General features: G+C 55.3%; 1 protein-coding gene across 7 annotated transcripts; it reads left to right on the plus strand.

Annotated features, from left to right (window-relative positions):
* The first annotated feature begins 3,982 nt into the window (after positions 1 to 3,982).
* Positions 3,983 to 14,768, plus strand: LZTS3 (leucine zipper tumor suppressor family member 3). Of its 7 annotated transcripts, XM_067707631.1 has the most exons (6): positions 3,983 to 4,196; positions 8,730 to 8,789; positions 9,411 to 9,675; positions 10,166 to 10,636; positions 10,974 to 11,840; positions 12,181 to 14,768. In XM_067707631.1, the coding sequence occupies exons 3-6, from the start codon at positions 9,496 to 9,498 to the stop codon at positions 12,877 to 12,879; spliced, it is 2,217 nt and encodes a 738-aa protein (XP_067563732.1). In that variant the 5' UTR covers positions 3,983 to 4,196; positions 8,730 to 8,789; positions 9,411 to 9,495; the 3' UTR covers positions 12,880 to 14,768. The 7 variants fall into 7 exon arrangements, with proteins under 7 accessions (XP_067563732.1, XP_067563731.1, XP_067563733.1 ...); XM_067707630.1 differs by lacking the exon at positions 8,730 to 8,789; XM_067707632.1 differs by lacking the exon at positions 8,730 to 8,789 and having other exon boundaries at positions 3,983 to 4,113.
* The last annotated feature ends 1,013 nt before the right edge of the window (positions 14,769 to 15,781 follow it).

The raw sequence follows: 15,781 nt of genomic DNA on the forward strand, positions 1-15,781 counted from the left end.
GTCCTGGAAGATCCCACAATCCGCGGAGGAGCTAAGCCCGTGTGCCACAACTACCGAGCTCGTGCTTTAGAGCCCGTGCAGAAGCACCGCAATGAGAAGCCCACACACCGCAACAAAGAGTAGCCCCCGCTCACGGCAACTAGAGAATGCCGGCGCACAGCAATGAAGACCCAACGCAGCCAAAAAAAAAAAAAAACACTTTGTGACTTCCTATTTCCCTACATCCTCACCAACGTGGGTTTTTAATTCTTGTTAGCCTGATACACCCTTTTTTTTGGCTGTGCCTCGCGGCTTGCGGGATCTTAGTTCCCGGGCCCTTGGCGGTGAAAATGAGGAGTCCTAACCACTGGACTGCCAGGGAATTCCCTGTTAGTCTGATATACTCTTGTTTTAATTACTTGCTCTTCACCCCATTGGTGAGGCAGAGATTCCCTCCTTAGGGTTATGGGGATGGCCAAACACAATACCTGACACTGAGCAGGTGAGGTTGACAGCACATATACTCACAGCCCAGGGGAGGAGAACACCACAAGCCACCCAGGGCCACACAGGTGTTGCACTCAGGAATACAGTGAACAACCAGGGACTGTGGGAGGCAGACTTTGTAGCAGCAAGAGGGTGAGTGCCCACTGGTTCCTGCAGGGGATCTGATTCGCTTGTTTGAATAAATCTGAGGGCCGGCAGAGAACTGAAACCCACTACAATACTCAGAGATAAGCAGAAACTGCACCTCATCCATTTGATAAGGAGGATTGTTTGACTAGGGCAACTTTCAGTTAGGCCATTTGAGGCCCTCTAGATTTTTGTCAAGAAAGCACAAAATACTGAATCTTAATTTCAACCATTCCTGGTTAATTATGAGGGTTCTTTGGGGTATTGATTTTTGAATGACTGTTTGGCCTCTATTATGATGATTGTTTTTCTCATTTAACACACTCATGGATTATTAAGTTCATATACAATAATAATTAATTTTATTTCCTTGATTTGTATTTAGGATTTTTTTTCCCCCTCTGAACTGATAAGTATGACTGTTTTGTAGTTCTCCTTTCTGATCCTCCTTTATTGCGAATTGTGGCTTCATAAAATGAAATATTTACCATTTTTGGTTTTCTGCTCTCTGATACAGACTTATAGGGTGAGGATTATCTGTTCACTGAAAGTTTGAGAGAATTCTTCCATTAAACCATCTGGGCCTAGAGCCTGTTTTGGACATCTTTCTTGGATAATATTTTCAACATCTTTCTTATTTTTATAATTTTATTTCCCAGAAAATTGTCCACATTATCAAGGTTTTCATATGCATTAGAACAGAGCCAGATACGGTTATTCTCTTATTTTCTTGGTGCTTTTAAGATGCAAAACCACATTCTCCGTGACATAAGAACAGAGAACTATAAAAAGAGATTAAGTTGAGATCAAGACAGAGGTGGGTAGAAAATGGCTAAAATGAAAGGAAAATAGACAGAATGAGATATTTTATTAGAGAAAACAGAGTACCTTTGACTCTGAAGAAAATTAAATCAGTGATGTTGAAAAAACAAAAACAAAAAACTTGAGATAGTGTCTCCAGGATTCAGATAAAAGGGACAAAGAGATTTCATTGACAATGGCAATCCAACGTGATAATTTTAGGGGAGAAAAATATCCTAAACAATCTGTTCATAGAATGGACAAGAAAGAACATAGAAGAAAACTTTTCTCAGTTGAAGACCTTTTTTGTTTTTGTAAAAGTAACAGAAAAATGCCTATACTGAGAATTATACTGGCAAAATGTTTGACTTTTGAGGGTAAAGAAAAATCCCAACAAGCACCAGGTGAATTGCTTGCCTAAAAGAGACCAGCCCAGGGACTTCCCTGGTGGTCCAGCAGTTAGGGCTCCACGCTCCCAATGCAGGGGACTGAGGGCTCCATCCCTGGTCAGGGAACTAGATCCTGCATGCCGCAACTAAAAGAAGCCCGCATGCCACAACTAAAAAAAGATCTGGCATGCCCCAGAGATCCTGCTTGCTGCAACTAAGACCCGCCACAGCCAAATAAATACATAAATATTAAAAATAATAATAATAAAAGAGACCAGCCCAGCTTTGTTACCTTTTTTTTTTTGAGCTATAATTGACATATAACATTATATTAGTTTCAGGTGTACTTGCTACCATTTTAAGAGCCAAAAGAATGGGATAAGGACAAGAGAGTCTTGATGGGGATAGTTTGAGATTCAAGAATTCTATAAATAGTCAAGCCACCATGTGTGTAAAGACAGTAGAAAGGCATTCTCACCTAGGGCAAAGACTTAGAAAAAGGTAACATCCCAGAGTTCTCCTTGAAATCACCAGTCAAGTGGGAGATGAGTCTGAATGAGGAACAGAAAAATTAGTGCATAAAAAACTGGCAGTGACATTGTTACTAATTAAACGAAGGGTTCGCAAAAGCCAAAAACGATTGAAAAAGAGGATTTTTTGACTTAAAAAAAAAAGTGTAAAAACAAAAGCTGGGTCTAGGGCTTCCCTGGTGGCGCAGTGGTTGAGAGTCCGCCTGCCGATGCAGGGGACACGGGTTCGTGCCCTGGTCCGGGAAGATCCCACATGCCGCGGAGCGGCTGGGCCCGTGAACCATGGCCGCTGAACCTGTGCGTCCGGAGCCTGTGCTCCGCAACGGGAGAGGACACAACAGTGAGAGTCCCGCGTACCGCAAAAAAAAAAAAAAGTTGGGTCTATCATCCTAGATTAAGTGGACAGATAAAAGTAAGTGTGAGGGCAGCAGGCCAAGAGATGGAAATTTCTCATTACACAACGAGGAACATAAAAATAAATGATTTGTCATTGACTTTAATAATTTGTGAAATATAAACTGCATTTTTATTTGATAAAGGCAACAACCAGGAGAATTAAAAACAGGCCTTCTGCATTGCAAATCACTATAGCAGATAAAAGCAAATATGGAAAAATTCAGAAAACAGGAAATAGCCAGAAATAAAAACCATAAAATAAGATGACAGATGACCAAACAAGTCATCTGTTAACAGTAGAGCTACAATGGGTTAAATGCCAGCCGGAGTGGAGACGCTGCAGTTTTTAGGACAGACACTTTGTGCCTCCAGGCTCTTGCTAATTCTGAACCCTAGGCCTGGCTTTCTTGTCTACCCTGTTCAAGGCTAAGGCCTCACTTCCAGACAGACTTCTTCCTCCCGGCAGTCCTCCCGGGCCACCAGGGGCGGAATGAGCACTCTTCTCACAGACCTGGCAAGCGCGTGCGAAGCTGGTGCTCCAGATCTGAGACGAACCACCTTACTCCCTCTCACTCCGAAGGGCCGGGCATCCTGCCATGTTCGGCCCACAGGGTGAAGCAGTCAAACCCTGCTCGATTGTAATGTTATGTCTTTTTCCTTGTCAACCGCCTGTTCCCCCACGACGGTGATCCTCCGCGACAATCAAGTTTCAAACCGCTTCCGATTGCTGACGGACAGTCACGACCCGCGAAGCCTCCCCTATGCCCGCGAAGGGTCTTCCAAGCGCGTTGTCGGATCCACTCCAGACGTCTCGCCCCGCCCCCACCTTGCAGACTTGCAAGGTCTCCACGGCGTTCGCTGGGAAGTCGCGTCCCGAAGAACGGGAGCGCGAGAGGAATAGGGCTCGGGGCTTAGCTTCTAGAGCCCCTTCCCCAAGCCAGAGGGGCTCCTCCCTGTCGCCAAAGATGTGGGGTTCAAGGAGGGAGCGGTCCTACTGGATTTGTTGAAGAGGAGAGACTGGGGGCTGAGCCCAAGGGTCTTGAGGGTTAACAGGGAATAAGCAGGGGGCTCAGGGCAGACTCGCGGCGCCCTGGGGTGGGTGAAAGAGAGGGGTCCCACGCGCGGGCCTGGACGCAGCGACGAAAGGGTTAAGGCATTGGGCCCCGCCCCAGCCCCGGGATTGGCGGGTCCGGGGGGCGTGGCTGGAGGGCGTGCCCGCGTTTGCCGCAGCCGCGAGTGGGCGGGGCCCAGGGGGGGAGCGGGAGGGGCGCGGAGCGCAGCCGGGCCCGCGCCTCGCGCCCAGCCGGGCGGGCTTCTGGCTGCGCCAGCTAGCCGGGCTGGCGGCGCCCGCGCCGAAGACCCCGCACCGGACCCTGAGGTAGCGAGTAAGTGAGGCAGGCCCACTGCGGCGCCCCTCCCGGCTCCGACCTGTCTGTCGCCTTGCCCGCTGCACCGCGAGGCTCATTCGGTAGGACCCGGAGCCGGGGAGGGGGCGCGTCCCACTGCTGGGATCCTTGGGGGTGAGGGGAGTGAAGATGAGGCCGATGATGTCATGGATGCTTCGCAGGGCCTGGGGGAAGGTGGCGGCCGGAGGGGGTGCGGCCCGGATTATGTCACCTCTTCCCTCTGCGCCCCGCCCCCCGGGCCACACGCCTTGGTGGGGAGCACCGAGAGGTGCGGGAGGGATTCCCCCCACCGCAGAGACCACCCCACCCCCGGGCACCTCCTCGGGATGGCCTGTGGCCGGGGTCTCTGTCGTGGGCAGCGCCCGAGCACCCGCCACCCCCCACCCCCACCCCCGTGCGGGAGGCTCGTGTGTGCGCGTGTGTGTGCTCGGGGTGTGTGTGGGGGGGCGCTGTCAGCCCCCTCACTCCTGAAACATGGGATTTATCAGAGCCAGGATCTAGGGGATGGGGCCCTTCCCCCTTTGTCGCCAAGGGAAGATGGATCTTCCCTCACACATCCCAACCAAGAAGTTCTGGAGACCTCTGCACCCCCAAAAGCCCTACAGTGCCCCTGATACCTTTTCTCCCTCAGTCCTTTTTCTCGGAAGCCCTTCCTGATTTTCCTGTCCGATTCACTGCCTCTTTGCATTGCTCATAACTAGCATTCCCACACACATTCTCTCTGTATCTCCTCAGTGCTAGGGGCCAGAGATCCAAGACTCTGCCGTCCGTTCCCCCTGGGGGTACTCACAGGCCAGTCTCAGAATGAAATATCCCTGGAGTGGCCTGAGCCAAGTGCTCCAAGACCACCCTACCCCCTCTCCCAGGGTAGATCAGGGATGCTCTCCTGGGAGGCAGCATTTGGATTGGTCCTTGAAGGATGCAGGATGGGCACAGAGAGCTGAGAAGAGATTTTGTGTGTAGAGTGGAGAGGGGCTCAGGTCAAGGGAAATAGGATGAGCAACAGGAGAGGCCTTGGGGGCCCTGCTTCAAGCTCTGCTCTGGTTCTGAGGGCTGAGAGGAATGCCAGGCATTTACCCATAATACATTCACTTCTTAAGATTCCTGTAGGGTAGGTGTGAGAACCCACGGTGGAATAACCTGCATGCAGTTCCACCCCTAACCAGCTGAGCTGGGATTTACACTTGGAGCTGATACCTCCATAACTCTGTCTATTGCACTTGGTGCAGTAGAATTTGGGCAGAGCACAGACAAGATCGGCTTTGCCCTTTAGAAAGGGTCCCTTGGCAGCTGCACAGGGGAGGGAGTGCTGAGAAAGAAAGCCCAGTGAGGAGCCCCCCGCAAAGATGCTGGCAGGAGGGGCTGCTGAGATCTTTAGGGGGTGACTGGGCTGAGCTTAGGGCCTCTGAGACCCAAGAGAAGGGTGGGGTATTCCTAGTTTTGGGAGGGACACAGCTACGGTGGGGTGGGTGGTCACTGTAGGATGGAAGGACCTGCCCATGTAACCCCCAGGTATTGTCTCTTTGGCCTGTTCATGACCACTAATACTGTGTGTAATGTCCTAGGCACTGAGAGCTGATAGGACAGAGATAGAGGCAGAATCGGGCAACAGGCTGTCATCCCAGGTTGTTGAGCTGAGGCCATGAGCCTGTCTTTGCCGACCACACTCAGCTACCTGGGCTAGTTCAGGACCCAGACCCACAAATGAAGCTCAAACCCTTCCCCTGGGCTCAGTTTCCACCTATCAGGGAAACATACGCCCCTGCTTATCCTACCAGTCCCTGCTGGGGTTTTGTGGAAAGAAGCTGCAGCAGCCCAAGCTTGGGAGAGAGAAGGGGCAGGGAACGCTTGTATGGGGCTGACCATAACAGGTTAGAATTATGGCAAGAAGCTGTTTGGAGAGCGAGACTCCAGGGAGAGCTGCAGTGGGTTGGTAGTCAAAGATTCCCCAGGTAAACCACAGGGATAGGAGGCTCAGGAAACAGTTCTGGGACCTCATTTCCATCCATCCAGGACTCTGGGCATCCAGGCCTTCCTGGGGACCACACACAATCCAGGGAAACAGTGAGTCTGGGTGGAATATGATCAGCCCCAACCTATGGTCAGATTCTCCTTTACTGAATCTCAGAGAAGGTAGTATTGCATGTTTGTACTGCACCTTACAGTTTGCAAAGAACCTTCCTGTCACTCTCATGATCAACATGATCACTTCTGAGGTTTGCTCCTGTCCACATCCAGGCTTTTGGTGGCGCCCCCTTGCCAAGATCTCTAATCTCACTATTGATGCCTTCCTTCAGGATATCACCACACTCAGGTTTCTACCATGTTAAATTCTAAAATTAGAAGAGAGCCCTTGGATCCCAAACCACCTTAAATTACTGCCTTCTCTGGCCTCCTCTTAAAAGAGAGGGGAGGCTTCCCTTGTGGCGCAGTGGTTGAGAGTCCGCCTGCCGATGCAGGGGACACGGGTTCGTGCCCCGGTCTGGGAAGATCCCACGTGCCACGGAGCGGCTGGGCTCGTGAGCCATGGCCGCTGGGCCTGCGTGTCTGGAGCCTGTGCTCCGCAACGGGAGAGGCCACAACAGTGAGAGGCCCGCGTACCGCAAAAAAAAAAAAAAAGAGAGAGAGAAGGGAACTCTTCCATCTTTCCCTCCAGACCCCCCTCCTACTCCTGTAGTCTGGCTCTGCCTTGCACCACTTTTCTGAAATCATTCTCTCATAGACACGTGATGTTTCCACCTGCCAAATTCAGGACACCCCCGCCAATCCCAATTTTACCTGGTCCCTTTAAAAAAATTTTTTTAATATAAATTTATTTATTTTTGGCTGCGTGGGGTCTTCGTTGCTGGGCGCGGGCTTTCTCTAGTTGCAGTGAGCGGGGGCTACTCTTCGTTGCAGTGCGTGGGCTTCTCATTGCAGTGGCTTCTCTTGTTGCAGAGACGGGCTCTGGGCGTGTGGGCTTCAGTAGTTGTGGCTCACGGGTTCTAGAGCGCAGGCTCAGTAGTTGTGGTGCACTGGCTTAGTTGCTCCGCGGCGTGTGGGATCCTCCCGGACCAGGGCTGGAACCCGTGTCCCCTGCATTGGCAGGCAGATTCTCAACCACTGCGCCACCAGGGAAGCCCTGGCCCCTTTTTTAACACTAGGAGCTGCCCCCACATTCTTGCAGCCCACTCCATCTTGGTCTTCAGGGCCTGCCTTCTCCTGGCCTTCTTCCCACTCCCACACCACCTCCCAGTCTTCTGGGGCTCTACCACTCGAGCTCCATGCTGGGCGCCACCCACACCACCCTTGAATGCTCATGATTCCAGTCTCTCTTTCTATCCGGTATGTGACAGATATCTTTCTCTGGTCTTCCTCAAATCACCCATTTCCCCCAAACATTCTCCTTCTGTCAAGTTAAGGGTGTCACATCCATCCTGGTGCCCCAGTCCAGATTCCTCCCTTGCCCCCACCCCCTGAACACCATCTGTATGAAATTCTGTCCGTTCTTCCTCCCTGCCCAGATCTTCCCACTGGTTCTAAGCCTCAGGCCTCACAGCCTCCACCCTCTCAGTCCCTAGCTGCTCCCTACACTGCATCCAGAGATGGCAAGAGAAGGGGGTCATGCTTAGAATGGGAGGGGGATATCTGGGCTGGAGTACACTGGGAGTGGAGACAGCATGGCCAGGGTGAGTCAAGAGGCATGTAGGGCTTCCCTGGTGGCGCAGTGGTTAAGAATCCGCCTGCCAATGCAGGGGACACGGGTTTGAGCCCTAGTCCAGGAAGATCCCGCATGCCGCCAAGCAAGTAAGCCCGTGCACCACAGCTACTGAGCCTGCGCTCTAGAGCCCTTGAGCCACAACTACTGGGCCCGCGTGCCTAGAGCCCGTGCTCTGCAACAATAGAAGCCACCGCAATGAGAAGCCCACGCATCGCAAAAAAGAGTAGCCCCCATTCACCGCAACTAGAGAAAGCCTGCGTGCAGCAACGAAGACCAAATGCAGCCAAAAATATATTTAAAAAAAAAAAAGGGAGGCACCTAGGTCACCAGATGAAAGGAGGCACTCACTCTCAGGGTCCTGCACTTGCTGATCCTGCACCTAAATTGAGCCCTAGGTGCCTCTCTTGACTCACCCTAGGTCTCAGCCTTGTGGGACATGTGGAACAGATTAGCTTAAGGGAGCAATGTAGTAAAGTCCTGTTCTCCACACCTGGGGGGTCGGGGGGAGATGCTGATAGAATGGAATTTTACAAAGTCAGTGTGGACTGGTTTGTGGTAAGTTTTCCAACCACCTAGGGCTGTAATTCCAGGTGTGATGGCCAGAAGACTGAAGGGCAAGAGTTTTGTTAAGGCTCCCCTGGTCAAACACAGCATTAAAAATGGGCATATGGGTAGAAGACAGTTTGAAGTGCACTCAAGGGGCCGAGGGCTGCTACCAGTACCCCTTCACCTTGGCAGAGAAGGAAGGCTCCCTGCCTGGTTTCTGGTGGGAACAGGGGTTAAAGGCCTGAAGGGCGCCCCCTGCCATTTCTGGCCCACGTATTTGAGCGTCTACACTCACAGCAGGCACTGCCTGCTCCCACTGCCCGGCTGGACATGAGGATCTCTGGGGCAGGTCTTCCCAGGTGCGGACTTGAGACAAAGGAACCAGGAAGCGGGGCCTTCCTGAGCGCAGGTAACCCGAGGCCCTGCTCCCCCTGCTTCTGTGGGCCGGCCCTGGGGGAGGGGGGACGCACGTCCACTGAAGGGCTCAGAGAAATTCATGGTGAACTAAGCAGGGTCAAGGTCCACAAGGAGCGGGGGAGGGGAGTAATCCAGGAAGTCTTCCCGAAGGCAGTGAATTCTTGGAGGGGTTCTGCAGGCGCGGAATCCTCCTGGGCGCCGCTGGGCACGGAGGCCCCGCTCCTGCCCCCGCCCACTTGTAGGAACAGCAAGCCAGGAGGGAGGCATGGCAGGCGCCCGCGCTGGCGGCGCTGCGTCCTCTGCCCCGGCCTCAGCCAGCCCGGGGGCCTCTGCTGAGGTACTGACCATGGGTAGGGGGCCCTCTCGTGCCAGGCCCCCATGCGGCGGAGTTGGAAAGACCTCAGGGAGGGCCCTCTGCTAGGCGCTGCAGCTGGGGTCCCCGGCAGTCCGCGAGGGGCGGGGCATGCCCTTGGTGGCCCAGATAAGCGCCGCCGCGGCAGCTCCCGCCCACCAGACCCCCAATACCTTTGTCCCCTCCCCGCGCCCGCCTCCCTGGGGTGCCTGGCATGCGGCAGCTCTGCGAGGTAGGTCCTCCATTCCTCCCATTTCGCAGAGGAGAAAACTGCAGTCCAGGATGGCTCAGTCGGCCCGTCCAAAGTCGCGCAGCTGGTCCTGGCCGAGCTGCGAGAGTGAGGCACATGGCCCCTGCAGACCGGGCCTCGGAGGGTCCAAGGCTTGAGGACCCGTCGGCCCCCCACCCCCTTGGAGAGGCAAGGAGAGGATCCTGCGCTGGTAGTGAGCCTCCACTTCTGCCCTTGACTGCAACACCCTGGGTTAGGGGCCCGGGAAGGACTCCCATCCACAGTTTTTGGATAGGGGTGGGTTTCTCTCCCTCCCTTAAGTTCTGAGGTTCCCTACTGAATTCAGGTACTGCTGTCCCCTTCCAACCCCATCTCCCCAGCCCATGAGGTTGGGATATAGGGGTCCAGACCCAGAGTAAAGTACACCTGAGTTCTGGGGGTTGCAGTTAAGAGTTGAGGGGGTCACTGTGTCTGGGAGGCTCATGAAGGAGGTGGGTTTGAGGTGGGAGTTAAAGAATGGAATACTGAGCAGAGCAAAGCTAGGAGGGTAGGTGCATAGTCCCTGGGGGTTGGGCTTTGTCAGGTGTGCAACGGGCAGCCCCTATTACCAAGCTATCATTATTTACCCAGCCCCATTCCTTTACCTTGGGTGTTTGGGAACTCTTGTACCCACTATAAGGAAGGAGACACTGAGGGGCAGGGTGCAGGTGGTGCCGGGTCGGGCTTGCATGGGATGGTGGGAGTGGAGGTGGAGCTGACCTATCTGCTTTCCCACCTGTGCCCACAGTGCCCTCCTGGCTTAGTCATGGCGAAGCTGGAGACACTGCCTGTGCGCGCTGATCCAGGGCGGGATCCCCTCCTGGCCTTTGCCCCTCGGCCCTCTGAGCTCGGACCCCCAGACCCTCGTCTGGCCATGGGCAGTGTGGGCAGTGGGGTGGCCCACACTCAGGAGTTCGCCATGAAGAGTGTGGGCACCCGCACGGGGGGTGGGGGCAGCCAAGGCAGTTTCCCTGGCCCCCGTGGCAGTGGGGCCAGCAGGGAGAGGCCAGGCCGCTACCCCTCGGAGGACAAGGCTCTCGCCAATTCACTCTACCTCAATGGCGAGCTACGGGGCAATGACCACACAGATGTCTGCGGCAATGTGGTGGGCAGCAGTGGTGGCAGCAGCAGCAGCGGCGGCAGTGACAAGGCCCCACCACAGTATCGTGAGCCCAGCCACCCACCCAAGCTCCTCGCCACCTCTGGCAAGCTAGACCAGGTCAGTCCCTGGGGCCTTTTCCTGGGGCAGGAGGCAGCCCATAGAGGAGGGTGAAGTGGGCCTTCTTGGACGTTTTGGGGTTGTAGGGGCTGAGATAGAAGCTGGGCTGGGGAGCCTTGGGGGCCAACTCCAGCTGGTAGGTCTAGGGCAAAGACCTGGCTGTGAGGGGGGCAGGTGGTGGATATAAGGTGGGACTCCAGCCAGGAGGGACTCCCAGGATGGAGATCCAATGGGGGTGGGAGGTGGGGCTGAACAAGTCTAGATCAGAGGGAAGAGACTGGGGGCAAGGCTAAGGTCCCATCCTGATGTCGACTCCCCCTTCCTTGCTTTTACGCAGTGCTCAGAGCCGCTAGTTCGGCCTTCGGCCTTCAAGCCTGTTGTACCCAAAAATTTCCACTCCATGCAGAACTTGTGCCCCCCCCAGACCAACGGGACCCCTGAGGGACGACAGGGCCCTGGTGGCCTCAAGGGTGGACTGGACAAGTCTCGGACCATGACCCCAGCGGGTGGGGGAGGGGGCGGCCTCTCAGACTCAGGCCGGAACTCACTCACAAGCCTGCCCACCTACAGCTCCAGCTATAGCCAGCACCTGGCGCCCCTCAGTGCCTCCACCAGCCACATCAACCGCATTGGCACTGCCAGCTATGGTAGTGGCAGTGGTGGCAGCAGCAGCGGTGGTGGGTCAGGCTACCAGGACCTGGCAACCTCTGACAGTGTGCGGGCCTCCAGCAAGAGTGGGTCATCCTCATCCATGGGGCGGCCAGGCCACCTGGGATCAGGGGACGGCGGAGGTGGAGGCCTGCCATTTGCGGCCTGCTCACCACCCTCGCCCAGTGCTCTGATCCAGGAGCTAGAGGAAAGGCTGTGGGAGAAGGAACAGGAGGTGGCAGCTCTGCGGCGTAGCCTGGAGCAGAGTGAGGCGGCAGTGGCCCAGGTGCTGGAGGAGCGTCAGAAGGCCTGGGAGCGTGAGCTGGCCGAGCTGCGGCAGGGCTGCAGTGGGAAGCTGCAGCAGGTGGCCCGTCGCGCCCAGCGCGCCCAGCAAGGCCTACAGCTGCAGGTGCTGCGGCTGCAGCAGGACAAGAAGCAGCTGCAGGAGGAGGCAGCCCGGCTGATGAGGCAACGGGAAGAGCTTGAGGACAAGGTTGCCGCCTGCCAGAAGGAACAGGCCGACTTCCTGCCCCGGATGGAGGAAACTAAGTGGGAGGTGCAGACTGGGGGGTTGGGCATCTCCCTGTGTCCCCTTCCTTCTGTCTCTCTGGAGAAACCCAGAGCAGCAGCCCACAACTATCACAAGGGGTGTGAAGGTTGTGCAGGGATCAATTAGGAGTGTCTGTGAGGACCAGAGCTGTCCCAGGCTGTGTGAGATTAGCCATGTCTGTCCCAAGTCTGAGGAGGGAAGCCTGCATGTCGTTTCTGCCATGATGACGAGCTGACCCTGAGCCCTGGGGCAGCTTGATGCCCTGGGGCTGGATATGGGGGCTGGGGTGTGGGTGAGCAGAGCTCTGCCTTCACCCTGACTTCTCTTCTCACCTGTCCCTGCCCAGGTATGCCAGAAGGCTGGGGAGATTTCCCTACTGAAGCAGCAGCTGAAGGACTCGCAGGCGGATGTGTCCCAGAAGCTGAGTGAGATTGTTGGGCTGCGCTCGCAGCTGCGGGAGGGCCGGGCCTCACTGCGGGAGAAGGAGGAGCAGCTGCTCAGCCTGAGGGACTCCTTCAGCAGCAAACAGGCCAGCCTGGAGCTGGGTGAGGGCGAGCTGCCCTCTGCCTGCCTCAAGCCGGCGCTGACCCCAGTGGACCCGGCCGAGCCGCAGGACGTGCTGGCCACCTGCGAGAGCGACGAGGCCAAGATGCGCCGTCAGGCTGGGGTGGCTGCTGCCGCCTCCCTGGTTTCCTTGGATGGGGAGGTGGATGCTGGGGGGGAGAGTGGGACTCGGGCCCTGCGGCGGGAGGTGGGGCGCCTGCAGGCTGAGCTGGCAGCTGAGCGGCGAGCCCGGGAGCGCCAGGGTGCCAGCTTCGCAGAGGAGCGCCGAGTGTGGTTGGAGGAGAAGGAGAAGGTCATCGAGTACCAGAAGCAGCTGCAGCTGAGTTACGTGGAAATGTACCAGCGCAACCAGCAGCTGGAGCGGCGGCTGCGAGAGCGGGGGGCTGCGGGAGGTGCCAGCACGCCTACACCTCAACATGGGGAGGAGAAGAAAGCCTGGACCCCCTCCCGCCTCGAGCGCATCGAGTCCACAGAAATCTGATCCCCTACCTGGGCATGTGGCCTTTTGACAAATACCCAGTCAAAGGCCAGAGTCCCCAGTGTCCCCCCCTCCGCCATCTCTTTTCCCCATCCCCTGTATCCCCAGACCAAAGAGGTTCTCAAAGCAGCTGTGACCAGGCCCCTCCCCTCCCCTCCCCTCACTGGGTGTCTCCCAGCTCTACCACTGCCCCTCTGGGCAGCCCACTCGACCCTCCTCCCAAGGAGGAAACAGGGGAAGGGCAGAGTGAGTGGGGATGAGGAGCCCAGGCAGCAGGGGAACTCATGCTCCTTTTCTTGGCACTCCCCTGTTGGAGAGGTGGCAGGCCTTGCAGTGCCATGAGGTGCCCAGCTCCTTGGTGGGTCTGGGCTGCTACTGTCGGCCACCCTGTGTCCAGAGATGCTCTCTGTACCCATCTCCTTGGCCACGTAACCTGAGGGGGCTTGCGTGCGTTCTGCCAAAGCTGACACCTTGGACTCCTGGCCTCTCTCCTTCCAGTACTTTTCTCCCTCCTTGGGCAGATTGGCAGGACAAACGGGAGCAGGTGGCCTACCTGTGGTTGAGAGGGCTACTTGCCCAGCCCCTCCCTGCCAAGGTCTCTTGGACTCAGGCCTCAGAGCCTGGCCTGGTCCTGAGTGTGTGTCCATATGTGTGTGTTGGAGGAGAGAAGGGCTGGGGCTGGAGGCTCAGTGCCCAGGGAAGATCTGCCATCCTATTCTTGAGAAGGGTCACCTGGAGGCTTCTTAGCTTTACCCTCACCCTTCTGACCAGGATCCCACAGGACAACAGCCCCATCTGCTTGGCTGACCCCACACCTAGGGCCACTGTCCAGCTCTAACTACAGCTATTAAGTGCCACCTGCCTCTCAGGCACTCCCCTCACCTAGTTTCTGAGGTCACATGAGTGTCTGTGATGTCTTCTTGTGTTTTCCCTGACTTGATTCCCTCAGCCACCTTCTGCTTTCGTGCTCAGCCTATTGCTTTCATGCTCAGAACATCATTGTCTTAGGCCATCTCTTCCCCCAAACCTCACCTTTTCTTCCAGTAGAAAACTGCTTGATCTTTGGTGCACTGCCCACTTCCAAGTTCCACTGGGCCCAAGCTTGAGCCTGAGGCCCTTGTTTTGGGGGGTGGGGGTGGCTATGATTGCTCTTGAAGAACAAGACTGAACTGAGAGGATCACTGACCTCTGGGTCCCAGAGGCCTGAAGTAGCCCAGTGTTTGCCCAGGGTAGGCCTGGCATGGCCATCAGTGGGGACTGGGGAAGCCAATGTCACTTCCTCCTCTGGGGGCCCTCTCAGAGTCCATCTCCCCAAAATAAGAAGGGAAAGGCAAATTTCTAACACACCAGCAATAAAAATCAGAGGAGGCTTGGCCCTCAGCCCTTGTATTTCTCTCTTTTTACTCTCTCCTTCCCACCCACAGACTGGGTTTGTGGGGCAGGGTGGAGGGAGCTGGCAACTACTGTGAGCAATTCCCCGACCCCTGACCAGCCTCCTCCCATGACTGGTGACTGTTTAACGAGCTGTGCATCCCCCACAAAAACAGGAGTGCCTCTGTGGCCTCTGTCCTTCTGCACAGCCCTTTCCAGTTCCCCTCACCAGATCTCTGAGCTGGGTGGGGGGCTGTCCTGGCAATCACTGCCCATTCCACTCACCCTTCACTGCACCTGCCCCAGAAACTGGGCCTGGGCCAGAGGGGCAGGGGGAAGAGGAGGCATTAGTAGGTTAAAAAAAAATAGAAAAAAATATGAACAGACTTAGCTTTGGGATTTCCAACCACAAAAGAAATTATATATAAATATATATAAATATATATCTCTACCACATGTGATGAAAAGACTTCGTTTTCTTTTCCCAAAGAAATAAAATGGAGAAAGCCTCTTGAGTGGCACTCTTTCGGCATGCTTGTGTCTTTGCAGGTGTGGGAGGTGAGGCTGGGTGAGGGGGGTGTGGAGGGCAAAGCTGGAGTAAACATTTCCCAGAGGAGGCATGAGACTGGAGGTGCTCACTGGGCCGTGCCAGGAGGTTGGCCCAAAGCCCAAGCTCCTCCCTGTTGCCCAGGAGGAGTAGTGGTTCCACGTTTCTGCCCAAAGGGGCTTTCTCTTCAGCTCAGACTGTTGCCAAAAGGGTTTCAAACTAGTTCCAGCTCAGAATCTGGATAACAGACTGCTGGTCAGAAGGCAGGTGATGCAGGACAACTAGATGCAGCCTGCAGCATCCTGAGCCACCTTACAGTGATTAGCCAAAGTCTGAGGGCAGAACACATGAAGGCTGAGAACCGGTTTGTAATTAGTGGTGAGGCCCCAAAGGCAGAAGCGACCCAAGCGTGCTTCAAGTAGGAAGCTGTCCTTTATAATTCCTTTGGTCATCCTCACAAAGACCCTCAATCAAGAATGCACTCTGCTACGAGTAACACAACCTGATACACAGGACCTCAGAGTGGTTCATTTTTCCTCACCTGACAAAAAGTCTGGACATAAGCATCCTCTAAGTGTCATAGGTGTTGGTTCATCAAGGACCTAGACTTTTCATCCTCCTCCTCTCCCATCTTTTGCATGTTCCCTCCATGCCACAAGGCGGCAGCCACCGCTGCGTGAAGTGACTGAGGCAGCAGCACTCTATCATGAAAGTAAAAGCTTTCCAAGAAGCTTCACAGCACCATTCCCTTTAAATTTTGTGGGCTGGAACTGAGTCACATGCTCTTCTCACTTCAGGGGAGCCTGGGAAATTGAGTATTGGCAAAGAGGAACGGGATTGTCGTGGCTGCCAAGGAGCCGTTACAGTTCATTTCATCGCCTAGGCTCTCTCTCTGGGTTCTGCTGGCAAGGACAGAGTCGTAATTAGCAACTCACAGTGTTTGCTCTGGTCCAGCCCCGGTGAGAGAACCCTGTCTGAGCAGTGGTG

Source organism: Pseudorca crassidens, chromosome 15, assembly GCF_039906515.1.
Source record: "Pseudorca crassidens isolate mPseCra1 chromosome 15, mPseCra1.hap1, whole genome shotgun sequence".
Taxonomy (NCBI): Eukaryota; Metazoa; Chordata; class Mammalia; order Artiodactyla; family Delphinidae; genus Pseudorca; species Pseudorca crassidens.